At 45.9% G+C, this 23,217-nt stretch overlaps 1 protein-coding gene across 2 annotated transcripts; it reads right to left on the reverse strand.

Annotated features, from left to right (window-relative positions):
- Window positions 1-2,896: 2,896 nt before the first annotated feature.
- On the reverse strand, window positions 2,897-22,416 carry ELK4 (ETS transcription factor ELK4). Of its 2 annotated transcripts, XM_059673584.1 has the most exons (5): window positions 22,275-22,416; window positions 13,404-13,619; window positions 10,910-11,758; window positions 10,123-10,239; window positions 2,897-8,539 (listed from the first exon to the last, which is right to left on the reverse strand). In XM_059673584.1, the coding sequence occupies exons 2-5, from the start codon at window positions 13,614-13,616 to the stop codon at window positions 8,441-8,443; spliced, it is 1,278 nt and encodes a 425-aa protein (XP_059529567.1). In that variant the 5' UTR covers window positions 13,617-13,619; window positions 22,275-22,416; the 3' UTR covers window positions 2,897-8,440. The 2 variants fall into 2 exon arrangements, with proteins under 2 accessions (XP_059529567.1, XP_059529568.1); XM_059673585.1 differs by lacking the exons at window positions 2,897-8,539; window positions 10,123-10,239 and adding an exon at window positions 10,287-10,361.
- Window positions 22,417-23,217: the final 801 nt, after the last annotated feature.

Here is a 23,217-nt window from a genome sequence, read left to right on the forward strand (position 1 = left end):
AGAAGAGCAAAGTAGGGAAAGGGGTGGGAGAAGGAATGTCACGCGATGGTCTGGAAGGCCTTTCTAAGGAGGTGCTGTTTGTGCAGAAACCTGAGTGATGGACAGGAGCAAGACATCCAAGTAGCCGGGAGAGACTGCACCAGGCAGGGGACACACAAGTGCCAGGGCCTGAGGCTGCAAGTGCTTGTACGGTGAGGGCTGGCGAGAGGCCGTGTGCTCCATGCACGAGGGAGGAGACGAGGGGCAGGAAGTGAGAGTGGAAGCGAGGGCCAGATCATAGAAGCCGTGTTAGGAGTATAGGTGTTTTTTTTGTTTTTTAGTTATGTGAGTTATTAGGAGAGTTGTGAGCAGGTGAGGGGCAAGAATAAACTCGTGGACACAGGCAAGGTTACAATTGCAATAAACGGCATAGGAGATGGTGTCTAGGACATAGATGTGAGAGGAGGGAAATGAATAATCAATTCAGAAAGCCATTTTGTTAAAAATATTTACTTAAAAAAATACAGTTGTCCATATCTAGTTGCACATGTATCTATTAACATATCTATATAATTTTGGACTTTAGTAAATTTGATACAGTGCTTAAAGCCAGTTAGCCATTTCATTATACAAAGCAAATGCCTGTCCCTATATAAAAGTTTTTTAATGTCATCTTTCTAATAAAATGCTTATCATCATTACAGAATTTAACAACATTTTTGCATAGAACTTGAAGTGATAGAAAAAAATAATCTGACTAGTTATTCAGAGCAATGTCTGAAGACCCACTGGGTATAACCACACCTTTTTTCTTTGAAAAGCAGTGGATTCAAAGTGCTGGCGCATCCTCCCCCTCACCCACCTGAACTTGGGGTCCTGTTTCTCCGTTGTAAACAAATACAACTCAAGACTTAAAACAACATCCTTTGTTTCCCACAGGTTGGCTGGGGAGAGGGCAGTTTCTCTCACTCACATCAAAACTAATGATTTTAGTAAATGTTAGCAGTTGCCATCATTTTAATTGCCCTTTTTTTTTTTTAAGGAAAAAGAAGATTTAATACTTTGAAAGTCTCCCTAATATAAATTACACCGAAATTAAAACAAGTTCCTAATGACACTTGCACTTTATAGATAAGTATTCTATTTATACAAGAGCGGTGGATGCTGGGTATTATGAGGGACAGATTTCAAGAAAATGAACGAGGGGGTAAGTAACGAATGAAGTAACGGCTGTTCAGTTGAGTTGATCCAGGTTTAAGGAAAGCACCCTGACAGGATATTACCACGCGCCCTAAAACTAAGACACTGACATAGAAAAACACACCTCTTCTGTGTTAATGCCATAACAGGTTTTTCTTCTGAATTACGGATTGGGTGAATGGAAGTTAAAAGTTTATTATTTAACACCATTTAATTCTCAAGTGATGGCAACACTGAAGATCCAGTAGAGCTCATTTAAAAATTGTTCTTCAAAATACAAAGTTAAACACTTTATTTTTAGCCAACTTGATTACTGGGTGACTAAAGGGCATAATTTTAAAAAACTAATTTTAGTAACATTTTATTGCCTCAAACCAAAGCTAACCGGTAGCAAAATGACTGGATTGAGTTTCATATATAACCTTCCCTACCCACAAAGATAAACGAAACTGCCAGAAGACAAAAGTGAAGAAACAGATATGACTATAATTAGAGACAACTGAATGGCCAAACGGAATAAACAGGCCTTAAGCAATAAAACATTAATTGTATTGATTTCTATCTGCATCTTAGTTTCACTGATACGGAGCAGGGACGTTCATCAAATATGCTACTTCACCACATAAGCAATGAATATAATATACATACAAAGGCCACTGGTACTACAGCCCTCAAAAACAAAAAATATGAAATGTCTTAAACGGAACTGCATCCCCTACATAACAGACAGTAAACAACCATGATTAAACAGAAAAGAAACTTAAAACCGAATAGTTTACAAAGTTGAGTATAATCTACCAATTGCAAATCATCAAAAGCCATACATTTCTACCAAGCAGAATATTAAAAGCTTGTAAGTTATTTAAAACGTCCTAGGCCAGAGAGCACGCCTACAGAGCCTAGAAGAATGGTAATCCATTCACCCCCTCTCCAAACAGTCTTAAGTTCCAGAAAACATAAATGAGAAATAAACTTTAATTCCCTGACTCTTAACATCCATAACTTGGAATTAGACTAACAAAATAATCATTAAGTGCTTCCAGTTATTAAAAACAAAACAGTGCTAATAATGGTGCCCCAAAAAAGTGCCACATGAACCGATACCAATATTTGGCAATCCCACCCCTGAACTCCAGCACACTGTAATGATGGCATTGGCTAGAACTCTGGTGCAGCCACAGGACACCCCCACCCCCGTCCAGAAGACCCCAGGCCTGTCCTAGCCCAGCTCATAATCCTCAGAGGGGACAAGAACCAGCATGGGCCCATATGAGATGGAAAACAAGGCAAAGCTGAGAACATTCAGCCCTAGTTACTCTGAGGTTTCTAATACTTATGACGTACAGTTTAAGAGGTTAAATGAAGCTAAATACAATGTCAGAATTCCTCCACTACTATATCAATCCATGGGCGAATCGGTACTTCAGAAATATAGCATAATCCTCTCCTCTGAGAAACTTAGAACCCAATGTAATAAGGGTTTTACACAAAAGCAAAAGTAAATGTAGAAATTTTAAGAAAGGACATCCTTATTTGCTCAATAATACATGAAATTAAGAGAACAGATTAAGATGACTTTAACATATGTCACATACGGCGCTGTAGCTCTAAAATATTGGCAAGCAATTAGTCTTTAAGGCCTATGAGCCTACGCATTTTAAAAAACTGAAATGTGCAAAGCATTGATTTTTAAAAAGTGGCAACTGCAAAGTGCACCAATTTTTAGTATAAAATAGCCCAGGAGCCATCCTAGAGGATGAATAATAAATGGTTCCTCTGAAAAACAGATTCTCACACACACAGTCAATATATCTCACACTCACTCACACACACACACACACACACACACACACACACATACACACACTCAGCCAATAAATCAGAATGCTTGGGAAGAAATACTCTAGTATCTTAATTAAATATTTAAAAATAAAATTTTAAACCTCATAAAACTTCCTGATCTATATTATACTCAAAAGACTAACGTTCAAGCGATTTACTATGTTTGATTGTATCCCTCATGAATTTTCTTGTTAAAGGTTTCATTTTAAATGATGTTAACGACAACTTGAGTTTTCTGGTTTCTAAAGAAAGCTTAAAGCCAACATTTCCCTGTCCACAGACCACTCTGGATTCCAGCTTTCATAATGGCGAAGCATGAACGGCTGCACCGAGAAACTGCTCTATTCTGACAGGCTGCCAATCTATGGCAATCGATTTCCGCCCCCCCCCCCCCCCCCCCGAAAAATAGCTTGAAGAACCTGGCAGCTTCAAGTGGAATATTTATACTACATAAACAACTCACCTTTCAGATCTGCTCTGCTGACAGGTCAAAACTTGATTTTTATATATCACAGGTTCCGCCAAGTATGAGAAATGAAATCAAACCGCCTTCTTTTCTTGCTTAATACACTACCACCCACAAGATTTCCAGATCCTAAGATTAAAACATTGACTTCGGAAAGCAGAATTCTGACCTAAGAGGAATAACAGAGCACCTTGTTGCAGGCTATGCCTGCAGCATTAAAAACAGTAACAAAGCATTTATTTGCTCCAAATCGAGAAGGTAACTAACCAAATACTTTCCATAGAACCCATTTTCTGGTCAGAGTACCTGCTTTGTCTCCACACCTGTTTACACACCTAAGAACGGTGCCTCAGCACAGGCCTAGCTTTCTGGCATGGATAAGTAAAATAAATGAAGTGACACACAGAACAGACCCATCAAGAAAAGTATTTCTTCAGATGCTGAAATGTTACAAAGAAAAAGAAAAGAAAAACATACTAATGCAGCAGTAAAATGGAGGTTACTATGTATTTTAACATAAAGCAACTTAATTCTGAATTTATTGGTAAAATATAATACTAATAAGGCCAGAGAAGTTTGTGAGCAGAATAGTAAAATAAAAGCACATTACAGAGTTACACCTACTATGAAGGAAAAAGAGGCAACAGCCTGCCCAAAACAATTCTCATGAAGCTCTGGGAACCATTTGGTAATGGGTTACTTGGTGACTTACGAAAAAGGATGAATATGAAATTTCAGAAAGTTGATGACAAGCTCTCCTGAAAAATTCCAAATCTCCACGAGAGATTTTACATGAAAATCAGATCAGACATGTAAAGGATTTCTCTATACATCCAACAAAAGCATCCATGGTTGGTTGGTTTTTTCAAGATTACACTGAGAAGCAATATCCTGAGTCAGTGGTCTTTAGAGTGCGTGTGGCCAGACAAGCCACCGGTGCAGCAAGAAACAGAACTTCTACTCAAGACTTACTTTTTTTTCCTTTAGAGAGAGGAAGGGGGAGAGAAAGAGAAACATCGATGTGAGAGAAACATCAATTGGTTGCCTCTGTACTCAGCCCAACCAGAGATCGAACCCACAACCTAAGTATGGGCCCTGACAGGGAATGGAACCTGCCATCTTTTGGTGTGCGGAACGAAGTTCCAACCAACTGAGCCACCCAGCCAGGGCCTCAAGACTTTCTTTTTATGCCACCCTATTTCTATTTTTGTGTATGTCTTATGTACATATTACTTCAGTATAGCGGTATATAACTTAACAGGTACGAATCTGCAAGAGGGAATTTGTGTTCAAAAACTTTTCCTGATCAAGGTGTCTGGTCAAAAAAGTTGGAGACGGCTTTGCTGAAATGCCAATGAGTGTCTCTAAGGTGCTTAAAATTCACTACAAACACAGAGAACTGCCTTTTAGAACTTTAGAAACATAACACAAATTCTGAGGTCAGGATGGAACAACGTCACTAGATGACATGACACACTGACAGATGTGAAGGGAGCTGAAGTAATCCTAGCAACAGACAGCTTAAGTGACACATAATATGGAGAAGCTAGAAACTGTATCAGATAAATAGTTCTGCCTTTTTTTAAAATCTCTAACATAGTACATAAATCTTTAAGAAATTCTTCCAGTTAAAAAAAAAATCCAGCCCTAGCTGGTTTGGCTCGGTGGATAGAGTTTCGGCCTGCAGAGTGAAGGGTCCAGGGTTCAATTCCAGTCAAGGGCACATGCCTGGGTTGCAGGCTCGATCCCCAGTGGGAGGCGTGCAGGAGGCAGCCGATCAATCATTCTCTCTCATCACTGATGTTTCTATCTCTCTCTCCCTCTCCCTCCCTCTCAGAAATCAATTAAAATATGTGTGTGTGTGTGTGTGTGTGTGTATATATATTCAGACCCTTTTACTATGTAGTATAGGCTCATGAGCTTACTTTTCCCATCAAAATTTAAAGAAAAAGAATTAAACTTATTTTTTAACCATAAAAATAAGAAGAAAAATTCAGCCTATATTTTAACTCTAAGAAGCTGAAGGTTGACCTTTAGAGGGTTTCTGGATTCTCATTATGTATAAATTTTTTTAAAAAATCAATGGCAGTTTCCACCTTTGTTTGAACACACAAAATATTCCATGAGGAATCTAACATCACAAAAGCAGTGACAAACCATAAAAAAGATTACTGAAGTCAGACATGTGGTTTTAATTTTGTATTTTTAAAAATCAGCATATGAAAAAAAGAATGTTTTAGAAACTATGTGAAAATCCACCACCCCAGGGCGGAATGAAGGCAGCGGGCTGCAGGCTGAGGGTGCGGCTCTGCGCGTCCCCTCTCAGCTCCAAGGTGGTAGCTAAAATCAGCCCTGTGGGGAGGAAGTCTCACATGGCAATCAGCAAATGCTACACGTCAGGGCTTCTTTTCCCCTCCAGAGAGCCTGGCAGTTAAACAGTTTCCAGCAAACAACTGAGTAGATATGGACCAGAGCAGACGGAGAGCTAAGGTAATCGCAGCAGATGTCTCAAAGACTCCTGCAACCTGCTCCCCGGTCCCAACTTAGGCTGCCTTCGCCCACCAACATTCACCCTGGCTGAGTGGCTGGCGATGGATCCAGCGACGGCTACCAAACGGAAGTCTCTCCAGCGTACTGGTCCGAAGTGGTATGTCACCCGTGGATGCTAAGGACTCCGTGGATGTCCAAAAAAATATGGATCTGAGACTTCTCCAGGGAGGAGGTAGTTTACAAACAGAACGGTCCGTCTCAGACACTTGAGCTAAGGCTGTAAACTTTCATTTAAAAAAGGACACACACACACAAAAGCTTCCCCAGATTAACTGATCTCAGAGAGGAAGCGGGTCACCATCAGCCTCCCAGAGGCCCACACCGGCCAGAGGCCTCGGGGCAGGTGTACGGACCGAGGCTCCACCAACACTCGTTCCTAGGAAGTTGCTCTGACTCAGTTCCAATCCTCGCTTCCCAGGCACCCCTGTGCCGAAACAGTTAATTATGAATGAGAGCATCTGGGAAAACAAACCAATGGCTTTTCTCCTTTAATTCCAAAAGGTATTTTTTGTGCTTTCACAATTTTAAATATCTAATTCAGTCAACCCATCAATATTTACTTATTTAGTGTACAAAATCTTAAGCAACCTAATGAAACTATTCCAAAGTGCTGCTGAGAGGGCCACTTTCAACCAGGCATGCGGACTAAACCATTCAACATGGGGGGGAGTCCGGGAAGTCTGTCTGCATCGCTACTGAACAGCACGACCTCTCCACGCTGCTATTGCACGTCTCAGGAACAGGCCTTTCGGCTGAGACCACCGAGGAAGCCGGCACGGGTCTCCAACGCTCCGATTGCAAAGGCAGCTCCCTGAACACTCCCTCCGCTACCACTGCACTAGCTCAGCCGTCTTACACGAGCGCTGCTCCTCCCTGGGTGGAAACGCACTTACAGACTGCACACCTGGAAGGTGCTGCTTTGGATCAGGGTCCCTTTGAGCCCTCAATTCCTTATTCCCTCATTCCATTTAGTTCCTGCGATTGAACTATAGGAACTGTTTCTAGGGTTAAAAGAATAGTTTAATGGACAGAGTGGGTGGGTGGGGGGGGGACGGAGGGGGTGGCCGCCTATACCATCTAATCCTGGACTTTAAAGCCAAGATTTTCAAAAGATTCCACTGAGACGTTGGTATCGATTCAGTTTGGGGGATCAACAAAGCTGGTATTGATTACCATAAAGTAGTATTTTATAAATTTGGTACTGCAGAGACTGGTGGGTACTGTAGGGCCCACATTTCCACTACTAATAGGAACCATCTAATTCCTATGCAGGAGAATTCCCAAAGGAATTCTGCTCCTCCCTAACTTAAAAAGAAACATTCAAAGACATCAGCACACCTTTACCTCCCTACAGATCTGGAGGCTTTTCATCTTCCTAATTGCATCCTCAAAACTATCACGGCCTCTCCCAACCTTACATTTGAAAGTAGAGCAACACACAGTGGAAAATGAGGTACAATGAACAGGAAAGAGAAAGGGTCCCTCATGCCGGGATGCATCCTCTAACTGGGAAAAGCCACTCGTTGTCTCAAGTTCTTCAACTGGATCTTTTACTCAGGGATGCCTCTCAATTTCAAAGCCCGGGCTTATTCTCCTAGAAGCGGTCATTCACCACGCTGTCACCCGCGGATGTGGAACTGTAACACCCAGCGAGCAGCCCGCTTTTCTGTGCGAGAGATGGGGTCCCCTATTCTCACCCCAGGTTTAAAAATCTCCCTCCGTTAAAATGGACTAGCTCCATGCTCGGTAGGCAGGACAAGATCACACATATGTATGGCTGAGAGACCCTCCTAAACAAATGTAAGTAGGATGCGTCTTTGCAGAGCTGCTTTTCATAGGTTAGACTGCACAGCAACATAGATAGAACCACCCCCAGAGCACTGCTCCAGTCTTCCTCCGAGCGAACAGAAATCACTCTTATTCCTCTCCTGCTTGTGCACAGCTCACTTCTCGTTATCCAACAAAGCACACTTAGTCTTAGAGATATGGCCTATTTCACTTAACTCGTATTTCTTTAAATAATATGCTCAAAGCGTAGTTTTTTTTTTCTGACCAAAGGATCCCAATAAGGCAGAAGGAATAACTTTGTTCTTAGCTGCTCTTGCAAAACACAGCTAGCTGCTAAACCCCACCAAAAATTTCCTTAACACAAAGCTCAAGTATTTGTTAGAAATATAAGAGAAAGAAAAAGAGGGAGGTGGAGTTCAGACTCCAATTAAGGCATTTTCAAGCACAGTCCAACGTGAGTCTTCCTGGAAGGGAATCCTAACAAGGCATTTCGATGGGAACAGCAAAAGTCACGACAGTCTGTTACCAGCACGTGGAACCATCCGTCACTCACTTCAAAGGCGGTCATGCGGAGTGTCCCTCTGTTCCTTGGTTCTCTTTCTGCAAGTGCATCAGTTATGTCTTCTGCAGATCTGGGGAAAAGGGGCCGGGGGTGGAAGGTCCATCCAGGCCAGACAGAGTGAACGGCCCATGACTGTTCAGAACAGAAGGAAACTGAGAAAGAAAAGAAAACACATCACATCCTTGGACTCAACCGAACGTTCACTTTCTGTCCCTTCTATGTTTCCTGAGCCAGAACATGACAGCCACCAGCGGTGGCTCGCAGGACAAAGGCAGTCACTGTTTATCATGAGAGAATATGATGCCATGACAAAACTTTAAAGAATGTTGCCCAGCTGGCATGGCTCAGTGGTTGAGCGTCGACCTTTGAACCAGGAGGTGGCGGTTCGGTTCCGGTCAGGGCACAGGCCCGGGTTGTGGCGCGTGCAGGAGGCAGCTGATCAATGATTCTCTCTCATCACTGATGTTTCTCTCTCTCTCTCCCTCTCCCTTCCTCTCTGAAATAAAAATTAAAAATAAATAAAAAGAATGTTCAATATTGATACTCTCCACCTTGCCCTGATGGAATGCAAAGCACAAACCTACACCTTTCCTCCTATCCTAAGGTGCACAGGATTGCATTTAACTACAGATGAAGGTTTTAGAAAGGTCAGTAAGTAACAGTGTGCCCTCAGAGTGTATTCAAGTGCAAAGCAAATCGCAGACTGTCAAAAAGAAGTCCAGAAAGAGACACCCACCGGTTAACTCTATTTATAACTGGTGCAAGTAGCTATAGGGTGCTCATCGCAGAAAAGGGTTCCCCATCATTCGTTCTGAGGCCAATTCTAGAGGGAGATTCTAGGCCGAAGCTACCCGAGCATGACTTTGCTTAAGGTCTCAGATCCCTCTATTACGCAATCACCGGTTTGCGAGAGGCAAAGAAAAATGAAACAAGGAAGATTCTCAACATTTTCTACTCAATAATTTAGAACTTTTTGTCAAAAAATCCAGAAGTAGGAGTGTTTTTTAACTTATTTTCTTCTTTAACATTTCATTTGCAAAAAGAACTAGTGAAGAGTTGGATCACAGAAACATAAGACAATCCTCCAGGGAGTGCCCCCAATAGTAAATGAATCAGCCGTAAGAAAGCCTACCAGTTGTAAGGTCTAGACGTTCTGGGCAAAATAACCATTAAAAGCTGTGAGACGTTTCCTAAGGTCCTGCTTAAGAGATAATACAACTGTCATTTGAAAACATGTATTTAAAATGTTGATGAATATATATTCTGAGGGGGAAATGGAGTATTTAATATACTATTCTCAAGAGTTTCCTCGATTTCTTTCATCCTCAGTTAAAAGGGGAAACATATGTCCAGAAACCCCCTCCACATATGTATATGTGTGTTTGTATGAATATATATGTGCATACATATTTTTCCTAATAAAGGAGGATTTCTACAGTTTAAAAATGACAAAAAAAACTGGGTGGTCTCAAAATCTACTCCAGCATTGAACAGTTCTTGGTCTAACTCCAGTGCATGTAAATGGTCAACGACGAAAAGGAGACTTTCCTGTGAATATTTATCTGAACTGTTTGCTGGCTAGGAAATTAACACTTAGAAATTCAAAACCAAAACTAAAGAGGACTTCTTAAACAGAAGTTTTATAACGCTTCACCCGGAGAGGGGGGTCCTGTGTGTCCACCTCTCTCTTCCTTTCCCACGGCCCCTGATGAGAGACGGGCTTCCCGCCATTTACCTGGAAAAGCGTGTTAGCACCTTGCAGTCTGGCCGGGCTGAGGGGAGCGACGGGGCTCAGGGTGCTCCAGAAGTGGATGCTGGAGAGCAGGGGGCTGGGGGTCAGTAGGATGGGCGTCTGCAACACACAAAGCACAGCGTTCGCTGAGGGGCACGTCGGGGTTCTGCTCCATCCTGGTACTAATACCGCAATAGCCCTGGACCCAAATACTGTCTTATTCGCCATAAATCTCTCCGAGTCTGAAATTCCATCACGAGGAAACACTCCGAAATTACTTTTTACAACTTAAGAAAGATAAAGGTCAAAATATTTTCTAACCTATCTTCTGTAGGGTCTTTCTCAAACAGGAAAACCGATCTGAATTCAGGGATGGAAAAAGAACAGGTCACTGAGTCACACACCGAGTTTTTCCTCAATAATGAGGAGGTCTGTGAGTGAGCCATCCATTTAAATGTTACACTTAAGCAAGTTGAGATTATCCCTGTTTGTTTGTTTTTAATAAGATTTATATACGAGAGAGAGGGGAGGGGGGAGAGAATGCTTATTTTCTATAGAAGGAAGTGGAAAACCAAAATATTTCTTTACTTGTAGAACCATGAATTATTTAACACAGTGCTCCAAACCTTCTGTGTTGGCAATCCTAACTGAGCTAAGGGACTGGGGGTTACTTTCATGGGGTCATTTAAAAACCTAAGCAGCAGAATGAACACTCGAGGTTATAAATCTGGATTTGTTCGGGAAGGCGAGTACATGCAAACAACGGTGAGAGAAAGAAAGCGCTAGCTACCTGTGAGAACAGTGCTGGCGTGAGAGACGCTGTGGGGAGCGAGGGGCTCAGGATCCCCAGGGGGCTGGGGTCGCTGCCCGTGATGAGGAGGATGGGGGCCAGCTCCAACCCCTTGGGCTTCTTGGATCTGGACGAGCCGCTGGCTTTGTCCTTCCCCGGCAAGGCCGAGTCCTGGTCCTTGGGCTCCAGCGCCAAGCTCTCTGGCAGCCCCACGGAGTCGATGTCCGTGTCGATGTCCGGGTTGGGGCTGAGCGGCGGGGAGGGTGTCCTGGGAGGCTCCTGGAAGGAAGGGGACGGGACCGGGGTGCTGGGAAACGCGGCGGCGACACTGCAGGCCGAGGCCGGGGCTTCCAGGGAAGGCAGCTTGGGGGAAGCCAGCGTCCCCAGCGCTTGGAGAGTGTCTTCCGAAGACGGGGAAATACTGGCGCCGGTTGGAACGGCGGCAGCCCCGGGTTCCACCGGAGGCTTTCTGGAAGGCGTGGTTACAAACTTAATGACGGATGGTGCCGGCTCCTGCGGTTTCTTCTCTGCCAGTCTCTCCGCCGGATTCTCAATCTTTATGGACTTGGGGAGCTTCCCCTTGGAGGAGTTCAGGGAGTTGAGGGTGAACGAAGAGTACAAGCCGGAGTGTATGTAGTCGTTGCGGCTCGAGGCCTTGGCACCGGGCTGCGGGGGCCGCTCCTTCCCTCCGCTCTCCACGTCCCGGGAGCCGCCGCCGCCCTCACCGCCGCTCAGGGCCTCACAGTCTCCCTCAACCCTGCCCACCTTCATCGGATCCATGCTCAGAATCTCCGGGTAAGAGACGAACTTGTACACAAACTTCTGACCGTTCACTTTTTTTATGATGTTCTGTAGGCAAATAAAACAAGCGTTCTTATGTTTTCTCATGGTCTCACCTCGCGGAGCTCCTGAAAAATCTGGCCTCACGGTGTCCCGTGTGACAGCAGCTTACTTCAGGCTTCCAACTCATCTAACACCGTGGTCGGCAAACTGCGGCTCGCGAGCCACAGGCGGCTCTTTGGCCCCTTGAGTGTGGCTCTTCCTAAGCCTGAGGAGTACCCTAATTAAGTTAATAACAATGTACCTACCTATATAGTTTAAGTTTAAAAAATCTGGCTCTCAAAAGAAATTTCAATCGTTGCACTGTTGATACTTGGCTCTGTGGACTAATGAGTTTGCCGACCACTGATCTAACATCACCTTAAGTCATCCAGTCATACTCAGAACAGTGCCTGCTGTTGTGGGGCATAAGTTAAGAGCATTTACATGTCGTATTAACAACTGAACTGATACGTTACGTAAAAGCTGAAAGATTCTGCTTGCTTAACACTCTCAACCAATTATCTGTATCGTCAAAAATCGCTGACCTACGCACAATCTAAAATAAGTCCAAAGGTACAAGCCATCCACATGCTGAGTAAGCAAAAAGGAATTGAAAACATCACTTCTACTAAGGTTCCCACTTCCTTCAAAAATCCCAGTTGTTGCTTTTACGCGTGTCTCAGACAGCAACGCTGATTAAGACCAACCACTTGAAGGTGAAAGAAATTAAGATCTCAGCTTCTCATTCCAGTTCTATCCATTTGAGCCATTTATGTTACTGCAGGGCCCAAAGTGTATTCAAAATGAGAAATCTAAAAATTTTAACTAAGAAATCAATTCTGTGGGTAAACAGGCATGCGTTAATTGTGTTCTCTGGATTAAATTGAAAAGTAAAAACTAAGCAGAGCTAAGAAACAAGTATCTATGGCAATTTTAAAAGTAAATCATGATATACACAATAATATTTGTCCTCAAGAATCTGAGACTTCCTTTTCCTTGTTTCAACCCTATCCTTACTCTTCCTTTAAAGACAATTGTTTGGAAGAAGACAGGTGCCGTGGGGGTGGGGCACTGAGTAACAGTTTGCAGAAAGCAACTGGAACATTTCCAGCCTCCGTCCTAATTCCAAACTGCTCAAGCTATAAAATAAATGGGATTAAAATAAACCAGGACAGTGATCATTTCGCAATGGAAACAAGTATCAAACCATTATGTTGTAAACCTGAAACTAACATATTTCAATTATATCTCAGCTAGAGGCCCGGTGGATGAAATTCATGCACTGGTGGGGTCCCTAGGCCTGGCCGGCCATCAGGGCCCATCAGGTTCCCTGCCTCCCCGCCCCCTCCTTCCCTCGCCACCCACACACCGCCACTGCATGGTTCCCCCTCCCCCCACCCCATCCTTCCCTTGCCACCCACATCTGCCGCCACCCACCCCCGGTTCCCCGTCCCAGCCCGAGGGCCCAGCTGACTGGGGGCAGCTCCTGCACTGAGCATCTGCCCCCTGGTGGTCAATGTGTGTCATAGCAACCGGTCACCCCGTCGTAACAGTCGCTTAGGCTTTTATATATAGAGATTTTTAAAATTAAATAAATAAATCAGCATCTTAGTGCCTATAACCTGAACAGAAGAGAAGGAACGCTTCTTGTTCTCGGGCGGACGGGTATTACCTTTACATAATAGTATCTGAGGGCCCGGCTGAGCTTGTCGTAGTTCATGTTAGGCTTGTTCTTGCGAATCCCCCAGAGCCGGGCCACCTCTTCCGCCTGCAGAAGCTTGAACTCCCCGTTGTCCGAGGTCCAGCAGATCATGTGCTTGTTCTGCGGCTCCTGCAGGAGCTGGAGGAGGAACTGCCACAGGGTGATAGCACTGTCCATAGCCATGAGCTGGAGGAGGCAGAAGGGGGAGACACAGGCACATTAACGGCTGACGCTCCCACAGCACCGTGTGCCAGGCACCGTTTCACGTGCCCCCGATATATTACTTCTTTCCATCCCCACAACGGACACGATTGCAGCCTTATTTTATTTATGAAAAAACTGGTTCATAAATAGCTGCAGCGATCCTGAGAAAAAAGAACAAAGTACGAGGGATCTCAATACCAGGTCTCAAGCTGTATTACAAAGCCACCGCTCTCAAAACTGCCTGCTACTGGCACAAGAACAGACATACAGACCAATGGAATAGAACAGAGAACCCAGCCCTAACCGGTTTGGCTCAGTGGATAGAGCGTCGGCCTGCAGACTGAAAGGTCCCAGGTTCGATTCCGGCCAAGGGCATGTACCTTGGTTGCGGGCACATCCCAGGTGGAGGGTGTGTAGGAGGCAGCTGATGGATGTTTCTCTCTCGTTAATGTTTCTAACTCTCTATCCCTCTCCCTTCCTCTCTGTGAAAAATGAATAAAATACATAAATAAATAAAAAGAATAGAGAACCCAGAAATCGACCCAAACCACTATGCTCAATTAATATTTGACAAAGGAGGCAAGAGTTTACAATGGAGTTAAGACAGTCTCTTTAATAAATGGTGTTGGGAAAATTGGTCAGGTACATGCAAAAAAGTGAAACAAGACCACCAACTTACACCATACACAAAAATAAACTCAAAATGGATAAAGGACTTAAAAGTAAGATGGGAAACTATAAAAGTCTTAGAGAAATCCACAGGCAGCAAAATCCCCGACATATGCCAAAGCAGTATCTTCACCGGTATAGCTCCTAGGGTGATGGGAACTGAAGAGAAAATAAACCAATGGGACTACATCAAAATGAAAAGCTTCTGCACAGCAAAAGAAACCATCAACCAAACAACAAGAAAGCCCACTGCATGGGAGAACATATTTGCCAATGTTATCTCTGATAAGGGTTTAATCTCCAACATTTACAGGGAACTCATACAACTTAACAAAAGGAAGATAAACAACCCAATCAAAAAATGGGCAATGGACCTAAATAGATAGTTTTCAAAAGAGGACATTCAGAAAGCCAAGAGACATATGAAAACATGCTCAAAGTCACTAATCATCCGAGAGATGCAAATCAAAACGACAATGAGGTACCATCTCACACCTGTCAGACTGGCTATCATCAACAAATCAACAAACGACAAGTGCTGGCGAGGATGCGGAGAAAAAGGAACACTCTGCACTGCTGGTGGGAATGCAGACTGGTGCAGCCACTATGGAAGACAGTATGGAGTTTCCTCACAAAACTAAAAATGGAACTCCCATTTGACCCAGTGATCCCACTTCTAGGAATATATCCCAAGAAACTAGAAACACCAGTCAGAAAGGATATATGCACCCCTATGTTCATAGCAGCACATTTTACCATAGCTAAGATTTAGAAACAGCCTAAGTGCCCATCAGCAGACGAGTGGATTAAAAAACTGTGGTACAGCCCTAACTGGTTTGGCTCAGTGGATAGAGCGTCGGCCTGCGGACTGAAAGGTCCCAGGTTCGATTCCGGTCAAAGGCATGTACCTTGGTTGCGGGCACATCTCCAGTAGAAGGTGTGTAGGAGGCAGCTGATCGATGTTTCTCTCTCATGGATGTTTCTAACTCTCTATCCCTCTCCCTTCCTCTCTGTAAAAAATCAGTAAAATATATTTTTTTTAAAAACTGTGGTACATCTACACAATGGAATACAGTGGGGCCTTGACTTATGAGTGTCCCAACTAACAAGTTTTTTGAGATGCCAGCTGTCTCCCGGCAGATTTTTTGCACTGAGTTGATAGAGTAATCTGAGTTAACGAGCCCCTTAACGAGCTCGGTCTCAGAACGAATTAAACTCGTAAGTCAAGGCCCCACTGTACTATGCTGTGGTAAAAAGGAAGGAACTCCTACCATTTGCAACAGCATGGATGGACCTGGAGAGCATTGTGTTAAACGAAATAAGCCAGTCTGAGAAAGATAACTATCACATGATCTCACTCATTTATGGAATATACTGAACAACATAAACTGATGAACAAAAACAGATCCAGAGACAGAGAAGCATCGATCAGATGGTCAATCTCAGAGGGAAAGTAGGGGAGGGTGGGGTTAAGGGGGAGAGATCAACCAAAGGACTTGTATGCATGCATATAGGCCTAACCAATGGATGCAGACACCAGGGGTTGAGGGCATGAGTGGGGGGTTGGGGGGGAAAAGGACACATATGTAATACCTTAATCAATAAAGGTCACATAAGCGAATGATGGGAGCGGACACTTAAACCTCGGCAGTCGCATCCAGTCTAAACGCTGTCATGCCACGCTGCTGAAGGGAAGTCTTGCTTGGGAGACAAAGCCAGTTCCATGAATTATAGGAGCAGCCTGATGCCTGCCAATCAGAGAATCACCGTTATTAAATTTCTCTTACAAGCGCGTGGCTGCATTCTCTGAGGAGACCACCATTTCGGCATCTATCTTAATCAGCCCAGTTGATTTATTTGCCAGGATGTGTATGTGTGTGTCTCAGTGTGGCCCGGGGGTATAGAATAATCTACTTCTGTTCCACTGGTATTTCTCCTCCAAATCGTTTCCGTTATCGTAACTATAATTTACATATAAACTGGCAGCACTGAAAATTGGGCAAAATGCTCCCTGATTTAACCTGCAAATTCTGTCACCATCTATCTGTCCACAGGGATTTCCTCCGCACAGGTCTGCCATTTATTTATTTATTTATTTATTTAAGAATCGTTTGTTGATTTCTAGAGAGAGAGGAAGGGAGAGGGAGAGACAAAAACATCCACGTGAGAGAGAAACATCAATTGGCTGCCTCTGGACGCCCCCTACTGGGGATCGAACCCACAACCCCCAGGCACGTGCCCTGATCGGGAATCAAACAGCAACCTTTCCCTGCAAGGGTACCACGCCCAACCAACCCAGCCACACTGGCCGGGGCAATCCGATTATCAAGACATGAGCTGAAAAATCCTTCAAAATCCCAAATTTTGGGACCTCCCTCGTTAAGCCAGAGTTTCCCAACTACTGACATTTGGGCCAGATAATTCTTTGTTCCTGGAAGCTGTTCTGTGCACTGTTTAACAGCATCCCTGTCCTCTGCCCACCAGGTGCCTTGCAGCACCTCCCGCCCAACTGGGACAATCAAAGATGCCCGCAGACACTGCCAAATGCTCTCCTGGAGTACAGTCATCCAGGCGAGAACCACTGGTTTAGGCAATGGAGCAGCAAGGAAACGCTTGCACCAAGTCATTTTTCTCATAAAACTTCAAAACACCTTGTTGAACAGGAAGAATTCTTTAGGGCGAAAACTCTGGCCAAATACATATAAGCACATCTAAGAAGCCTATGACTGAACTATACCAAGACAAAAACAAAACTTCCTTTTTTTAAATCTAGAAATGAGATCTCAATGAATCAGGATAGGACTTGAAAACAATTCAATCAAGCCAATAAAATACTACAGAAAACTCAAAACCTAAAACTTCTGTGCTGCACAGTAAAGACTCTCTTACCCTTGGAGACAGCATGGAGGGACCTGAAGCGTATCATGCTAAGTGAACTGAGTCAGTGACAGAAAGACAAGTATCACATGATCGCACTCATATGTGGGATCTAAATAACAAAATAAACTGATGAACGGAGTGGATGCAGGGACAAGGAAGCATGGAACAGAGCGCGGAATCTCAGAGGGAAGGTGGGGGAGGGTGGTAAGTGGGAGGTAATCAACCATGGCCCATGGACACAGATGAGGCCATGCAGGTATGGGGCGGTGAGGGCCTGGGGTGGGCTGGAGGGGGGTCAATGGGAGAAAAAAGGAGACATATGTAATACTTTCAACAATAAAGAATTATTTAAAGTTATAATAATAAAAATGAAACTTCTGTGCTACAAACAATATCATCAAGAAGACAATCTGTAGAATGGGAAAAATACTTTCAAATCATAGGGACCTATATAAAAAAATTATAAAGAACTCTTACAATTAAAGAAAAAAAAAACAGAAAAATAGTCAAAGGATTTGAAAAGACATTTCCGCAAAGATATACAAATGACCAATATGCACATGAAAAGATGCTCAACATCATTAGTTATTAGGGGAATAAAAATGAAAACCATCTTAGATACCACTTCACACTTAGTAGGAAAGCTGTAATTAAACAGACAGTAACAAGTGTTAGCGAGGATGTGGAGAAAGCGAAACCCTCATACATTACAGGCAGGAATGTAAAATGGTATAGTCACAGGGAAGACAGTTTTGATGGTTTCTTAAAATGCTACATACAGAGTTACCTCAGGACCGAGCAATTCTACCCTTAGCTCCAGACCCAAGAAAAACGGAAATTTATGTCTACACAGACACTTGCACAGGAATGTTGACAACAGCATTACTCATAATATCCAAAAAGCAGAAACAGCCCAGATGTCCATCAACTGATAATTGTATAAACCAGTGGTTCTCAGCCTTCTGGCCCTTTAAATACAGTTCCTCATGTTGTGACCCAACCATAAAATTATTTTCGTGGCTACTTCATAACTGTAATGTTGCTACTGTTATGAATCGTCATGTAAATATCTGATAGGCAGGATGGTCTTAGGCGACCCCTGTGAAAGGATCGTTCGACCGCCAAAGGGGTCACGACCCACAGGTTGAGAACCGCTGGTGTAAACAAAATGTAATACAATCACACAATAGGATATTATCCTGCCAGAACACAGAATGAAGTACTGATACATGCTACAACATGGATGAACCTTGAAAACATTATGCTAAATGAAAGAAGCCAGACACAAAAGGACAGGTATTGTGTAATTCCGTTTATATAAAATGTCCAGAATAGGCAAATCTATTAGACATAGAAAGTAGATCAATTGCTGAGGGATAGAGGATGGTCGGGAAGAAGAGTGGAGAGTGACTACTAATGGAGTGATTTAAATTTCCTAACTTAGATTGTAGTGGTGGTTACACAACTCTGTGAATAAACTAAAAGCATTTAATTTTATATTTTAAGTAGGTGAATTTTATGGTATGTGAATTATATCTCAACAAAGATGTTAAAAATAAACTAATACTATAAACATTACAAAAGTTAGGCCTGAGAAGCTCAATCTAATCCTATATAATAAAAGCCTAATATGCTAAGTGTCCAGTCGTCTGTTCAACCAATCAAAGCATAATATGCTAATGATATGCTAAAGCTGCTCAACCACTCGCCATGACGTGCACTGACCACCAGGGGGCAGAGAGTCGACCAGCCGAACAGTCACTATGACATGCACTAACCACCAGGAGGCAGTCAACCAGTTGCTATGATGTGCACTGACCACCAGGGGGCAGACGCTTCGACTGGTAGGTTAGCTTGCTGCCGAGGTCCGGCTGATTGGGACTGAGGGAGACGGGCCAGACAGGCCCTGGAGCCCTCCCATGGTCCCTCCCTGGCTGGCCAACCTCCTGTGTCCCTCTCCAGCCCCGAATGTGCAACAGTGGGGTCCCTTGGCCTGGCCTGCACCCTCTCGCAATCTGGGCTCAGGGGACACCGCGCCCTCCACCCCCACCCCCCGCCACACAGTGCATGAATTTGGTGCACCTGGTCTCTAGTAATAACTCACAGAGGCCGGGATCCTTAGGAGTGACCCATGCATGCTTCCAAAAAGGACAGAGGGATAAGGACCTTAAGTAGAAAATATTTGGGTTTCTATAACTTTTCTGAGACACTCAAAATGTTCTCCAACTACGATCAGAGTTACCACGTTGAAAGCCGGTTATACAGAGGTACTGTCATCCAAAAGCAGAGATGTGCAAACAGCAAAGAACAGAAAGGGGGAGATGCCTCCCCCAGTTCCAGAGTTCACGGAGAAGCTCAGGCCACGAATCCAACTCGCTTTCACCCCAGGTCACCTGCTGTTCATCAGGGAAACCACCTCCCTTCGTGGACAGAAGCATTCACACCTGGCCAGTCGGTTGTAAAGAAATACTGCATATTAGATACTAAATAACCCACAACTGCGAAGTGCTACTTTAATGCTAAGTAACCAAGCCCACTGGAAACCACAGTTTCCCAAAGCCTCGCTTAAGCTGGGTTCAAAGAGTGGCTTGTATTATATCCATCAAGCACTGGGTGGCAGGGGCGAGTCCCTGTGATTCCTCCAAGTTTACCAGAGAGGCCAGGCCTCCTCCTGATGCCCGTTCATGGCAAGTTACTTTTTAACTTACATGTGTTTCCCATTTAAACAATTGCTTGTTACTCTAAACCTGTTAAAACTACCCCCTAGTAAATTTTAGACAAACCAAAGAACTCAAGTCTCTCCAATTCCAGATTAGCATCTTCATTATCCAGAATAGTAGGGGTGTGAATGTGGGAATTCGAAGATCATGGCGATGGAAGGGGGGGGGGGGGGGGGAGGGAAGAGGGGAGGGGAAGAAGAAAGTAAAGACTACTACACATCCGGTGCCTAGAATTCCATGTTTTTGGGAAAAGTCCCAAAACCAAATCCTGGAGTCTTGCTACCTCTCATGTAGATCATGTTTGAGCCCCACAGATTTATGACGGCCAAGCTATCCATGCAAAAAGTCAGAATCACATCAGCAGCGCCCCTGAGAGCTCGCAGGTGCCGTCTGAGCGAAGGGGAGCTTCCCACAGGTACAGGTGTGTCCAAGGTGCCTGCGCTTTCACGGGGCTGGTTACCAGGGGAGCGAGTGTATTGAGCTGTTGGATATTTTAAGGCAGAACCTAACTGCTGTGGAAAACGCTGGTGCTACCCCCTTAACGGCCTCCGGGATAGAGGGCTGTTGAGAATAAGAGAAATGGCATTGTGGTTTTGCACTGAAGTGCTGGAAGAGAATTTTCTTTTTGGGAGGAAAAAAAAGAGACATACAATGGACAGCTTCAGAGGGCACTTTAAAGCGACATTTTATTCATTCAATTTTGATACCACGTTATTTCTTGTCTGAAAACTTATACTCTGGGTATAAGGTTAAGTTGAATCTCTTCATTTTCGTTCCTAAAGGTGTGCTATTCGTATGAAATTCAATGATTTCCTCAGCCATAAAAGAGTACTAGAGGAAAAAGGTTTCAGAAGACAGTTTTTAAATGACAAAGGTGAAATGAAGAGGCAAAAAATATACTTTTACTCGTGCCACCTATCAAAAAATAAAAACAACCCTTTATTTTCCTTTCACGAAAATAACAAGTTTCCTACAATTAGTTTTAAAAGGTTTTTTTTTTTTATAAGTATAATGAGGGAGGGAAACACCTGATCCAAATGAAGGAATCTGATTTTTGAGGGGCTGAATGGTGAAAACTCAATTGATTCCACCTTAACCCTTCCAAGATAGCAGACAAATCCCTGTGCTAAAATGAAAGAGGGAGCATGCTGAAATAACCTATTAGGGAAAGGAAGTCTCTATTAAATGAAAACTTTTCCACCCTAAATATGTTTATAACACACAGTCCAGTTGCTGTGGTGACCCGCAGCCCAACTTTTTTTTTCTTTCTTTTTTTCCCCCAGAAACAGTAGCTAAGACCCAGAAAAAGAAATGTCTCCAAATTCAGCGGGCCGCTCAAATGAAACACCGACTTACAAAATGCATCAAGACTTGTCTGGAATCAAAACATCGTCGTTGTCAAAAAGTAACCAGCTGTCTAACTGTACAGTAGCCTTCACTAAGAGAATATCATTGAAAATATACGGCTGTTACAATACAACGGGAAGGCAATAGCTCCCTAGGAGTGTAATGAAGTCCACTCATGCGACTTTGATGCTTAAATAAAATCAAAGAGGGGAGAGTTGGAGGGAGGGGTTGAATCATAACTACGTTTCACACCAACACCTCCGCCGGTCTTCCACGTTGAAGCTCCAGGTTTTGCAAGCAGCGGGGAGGGAAGGGCTGACCCCACCACCCGAGAGATGGGCTGGACCGCTGTGGTGAATCCAACTCCGAGCCATTATTTCAATGCCCTAAAACTTCAAGCAGCAACGAGCTGGGGAAGCGCCAACGGTGCGCGCATCCTCCCTCCCCAACACCTCTCCCTTCCCAGCCAAGCCAGTTAACATCCCGCCCCTGCAAGACGACTCAGCGGATCCTCCTAGGAATTAAGAAGCTACCGGCCCAGCTCCACGTGAAGCGGACAGTGAAGGGGCCGGCGATTTGCAGGCGCGAGAGGTAGGAAAAAAGCAATGAAACTCGACACCGGATGAGCGCGAGCGCGCGGAGCGCAGGAAGCGGGTGGCCGTGCGCCGCGGAGAAGATCAAAGTGCGGAGGCAGCGCGCGCCGCCCGGCCCGGGGAGCGCCAAGCGACTGTACTTTCATTTTCCGACTTCCTGTCCCCGCGGTCGGACGCCCCGCTCGGCGCCCCCTCCCCCAGCAACACACACAAACAAGCCGCCTCCGCTCGCGCCCGCCGGACCTGCGGCACCAAATCCGGGGCGACGGGAGCGGCGGGCGCTGCGGTCCACCTGTGCGCGCCGCAGAACAGGGCGGGACCCCGAGGGACGGCGCCGGGGAGGGTCCCGGGGGAGCCCGCCGCCCCCCGACCCCACTCCGTGCGCCAAGGGCGGCGTCTGCGAGACCCCGACGGGGCGCGCCGCTCACCGAGGCCGCGCGCGGGGCTCCCTCTGGGTCTCCGTCTCCAACTGGACGCTGCTCTCCGCCCGCCTCCTCCTCACGCCGGGACCTCGGGGACGGCGCGGCAGCCACGGCGACCCCCGCGGCGGAGCCGGAGAAGGCGGCGGCGGCCGAGCCCAGCCCGCCGGGTGCCCGCAGCCGCCCGCATCTCCCGCCGCCTCCGCCCCGCCGCGGCCCTGCGCCCCGCCCTGTCGCCCCCGCACGCGGTCGTCGGGCCGCTAAACGCGGGCGCGCGCTCCGCGTTCCTGGCCGCCGCTCCGCCAATCGGCCCGGCCGCCGCCCGTCTTGAACCCCCCGGCGGCTCGGGGCCCCTCCCGGACGCCGTAGCCGCCGCGTCACTTCTGGGGGCGGGGCCGCGGGAGCCGCTCCCCGGGGTCCGAGCCGCGGCCGCCCCGCCGGGTGCGCGGGGCCGGGGTTGCGGGCTGTCGGTCGTGTGCTCCGGGAGGGCTCCCCTGGCCCCCTCGCCGCTCTCCGCCCGGCGGTGTGCGAGGGGCGGACCCGAACCTTCCGCCCCCACGCCGCCGCCGGGACCCCGGGCCGCCTGCCCGCGCTTCTCCCGCCCGGGGAGGGGGTGGCGCGCCCGCCGCCGCCCGGGGACCCCGTCTGTCGCCGCCGAGCCGAGCGCTGCCCGCGCAGCCTTCTCCCCGCGGCGAGGACCGAGAAGCTGGGCCACCGCCGCTTTCTCGTCCACGTGCCCGATCCCGGGCACCGCAGACTCTTGATGAATCTTAAAGCCGCTCCGAGGCTCTCGAGCGGGGGAGCTGACAAGTGGGGCCCGGGCGTCGGGGGGCAGCTCGTTCTGGCCTTGGGGTCAGACCTGAGTCCAATCCTGGCTCTGCCCCCCACGAACTCGGTGATCTTAGCAACTTTCTTAACCTCCCCAGACAGCTCATCATCCGTAAGATGGAGA

The sequence above is a fragment of the Myotis daubentonii genome, chromosome 18, assembly GCF_963259705.1.
Source record: "Myotis daubentonii chromosome 18, mMyoDau2.1, whole genome shotgun sequence".
Taxonomy (NCBI): domain Eukaryota; kingdom Metazoa; phylum Chordata; class Mammalia; order Chiroptera; family Vespertilionidae; genus Myotis; species Myotis daubentonii.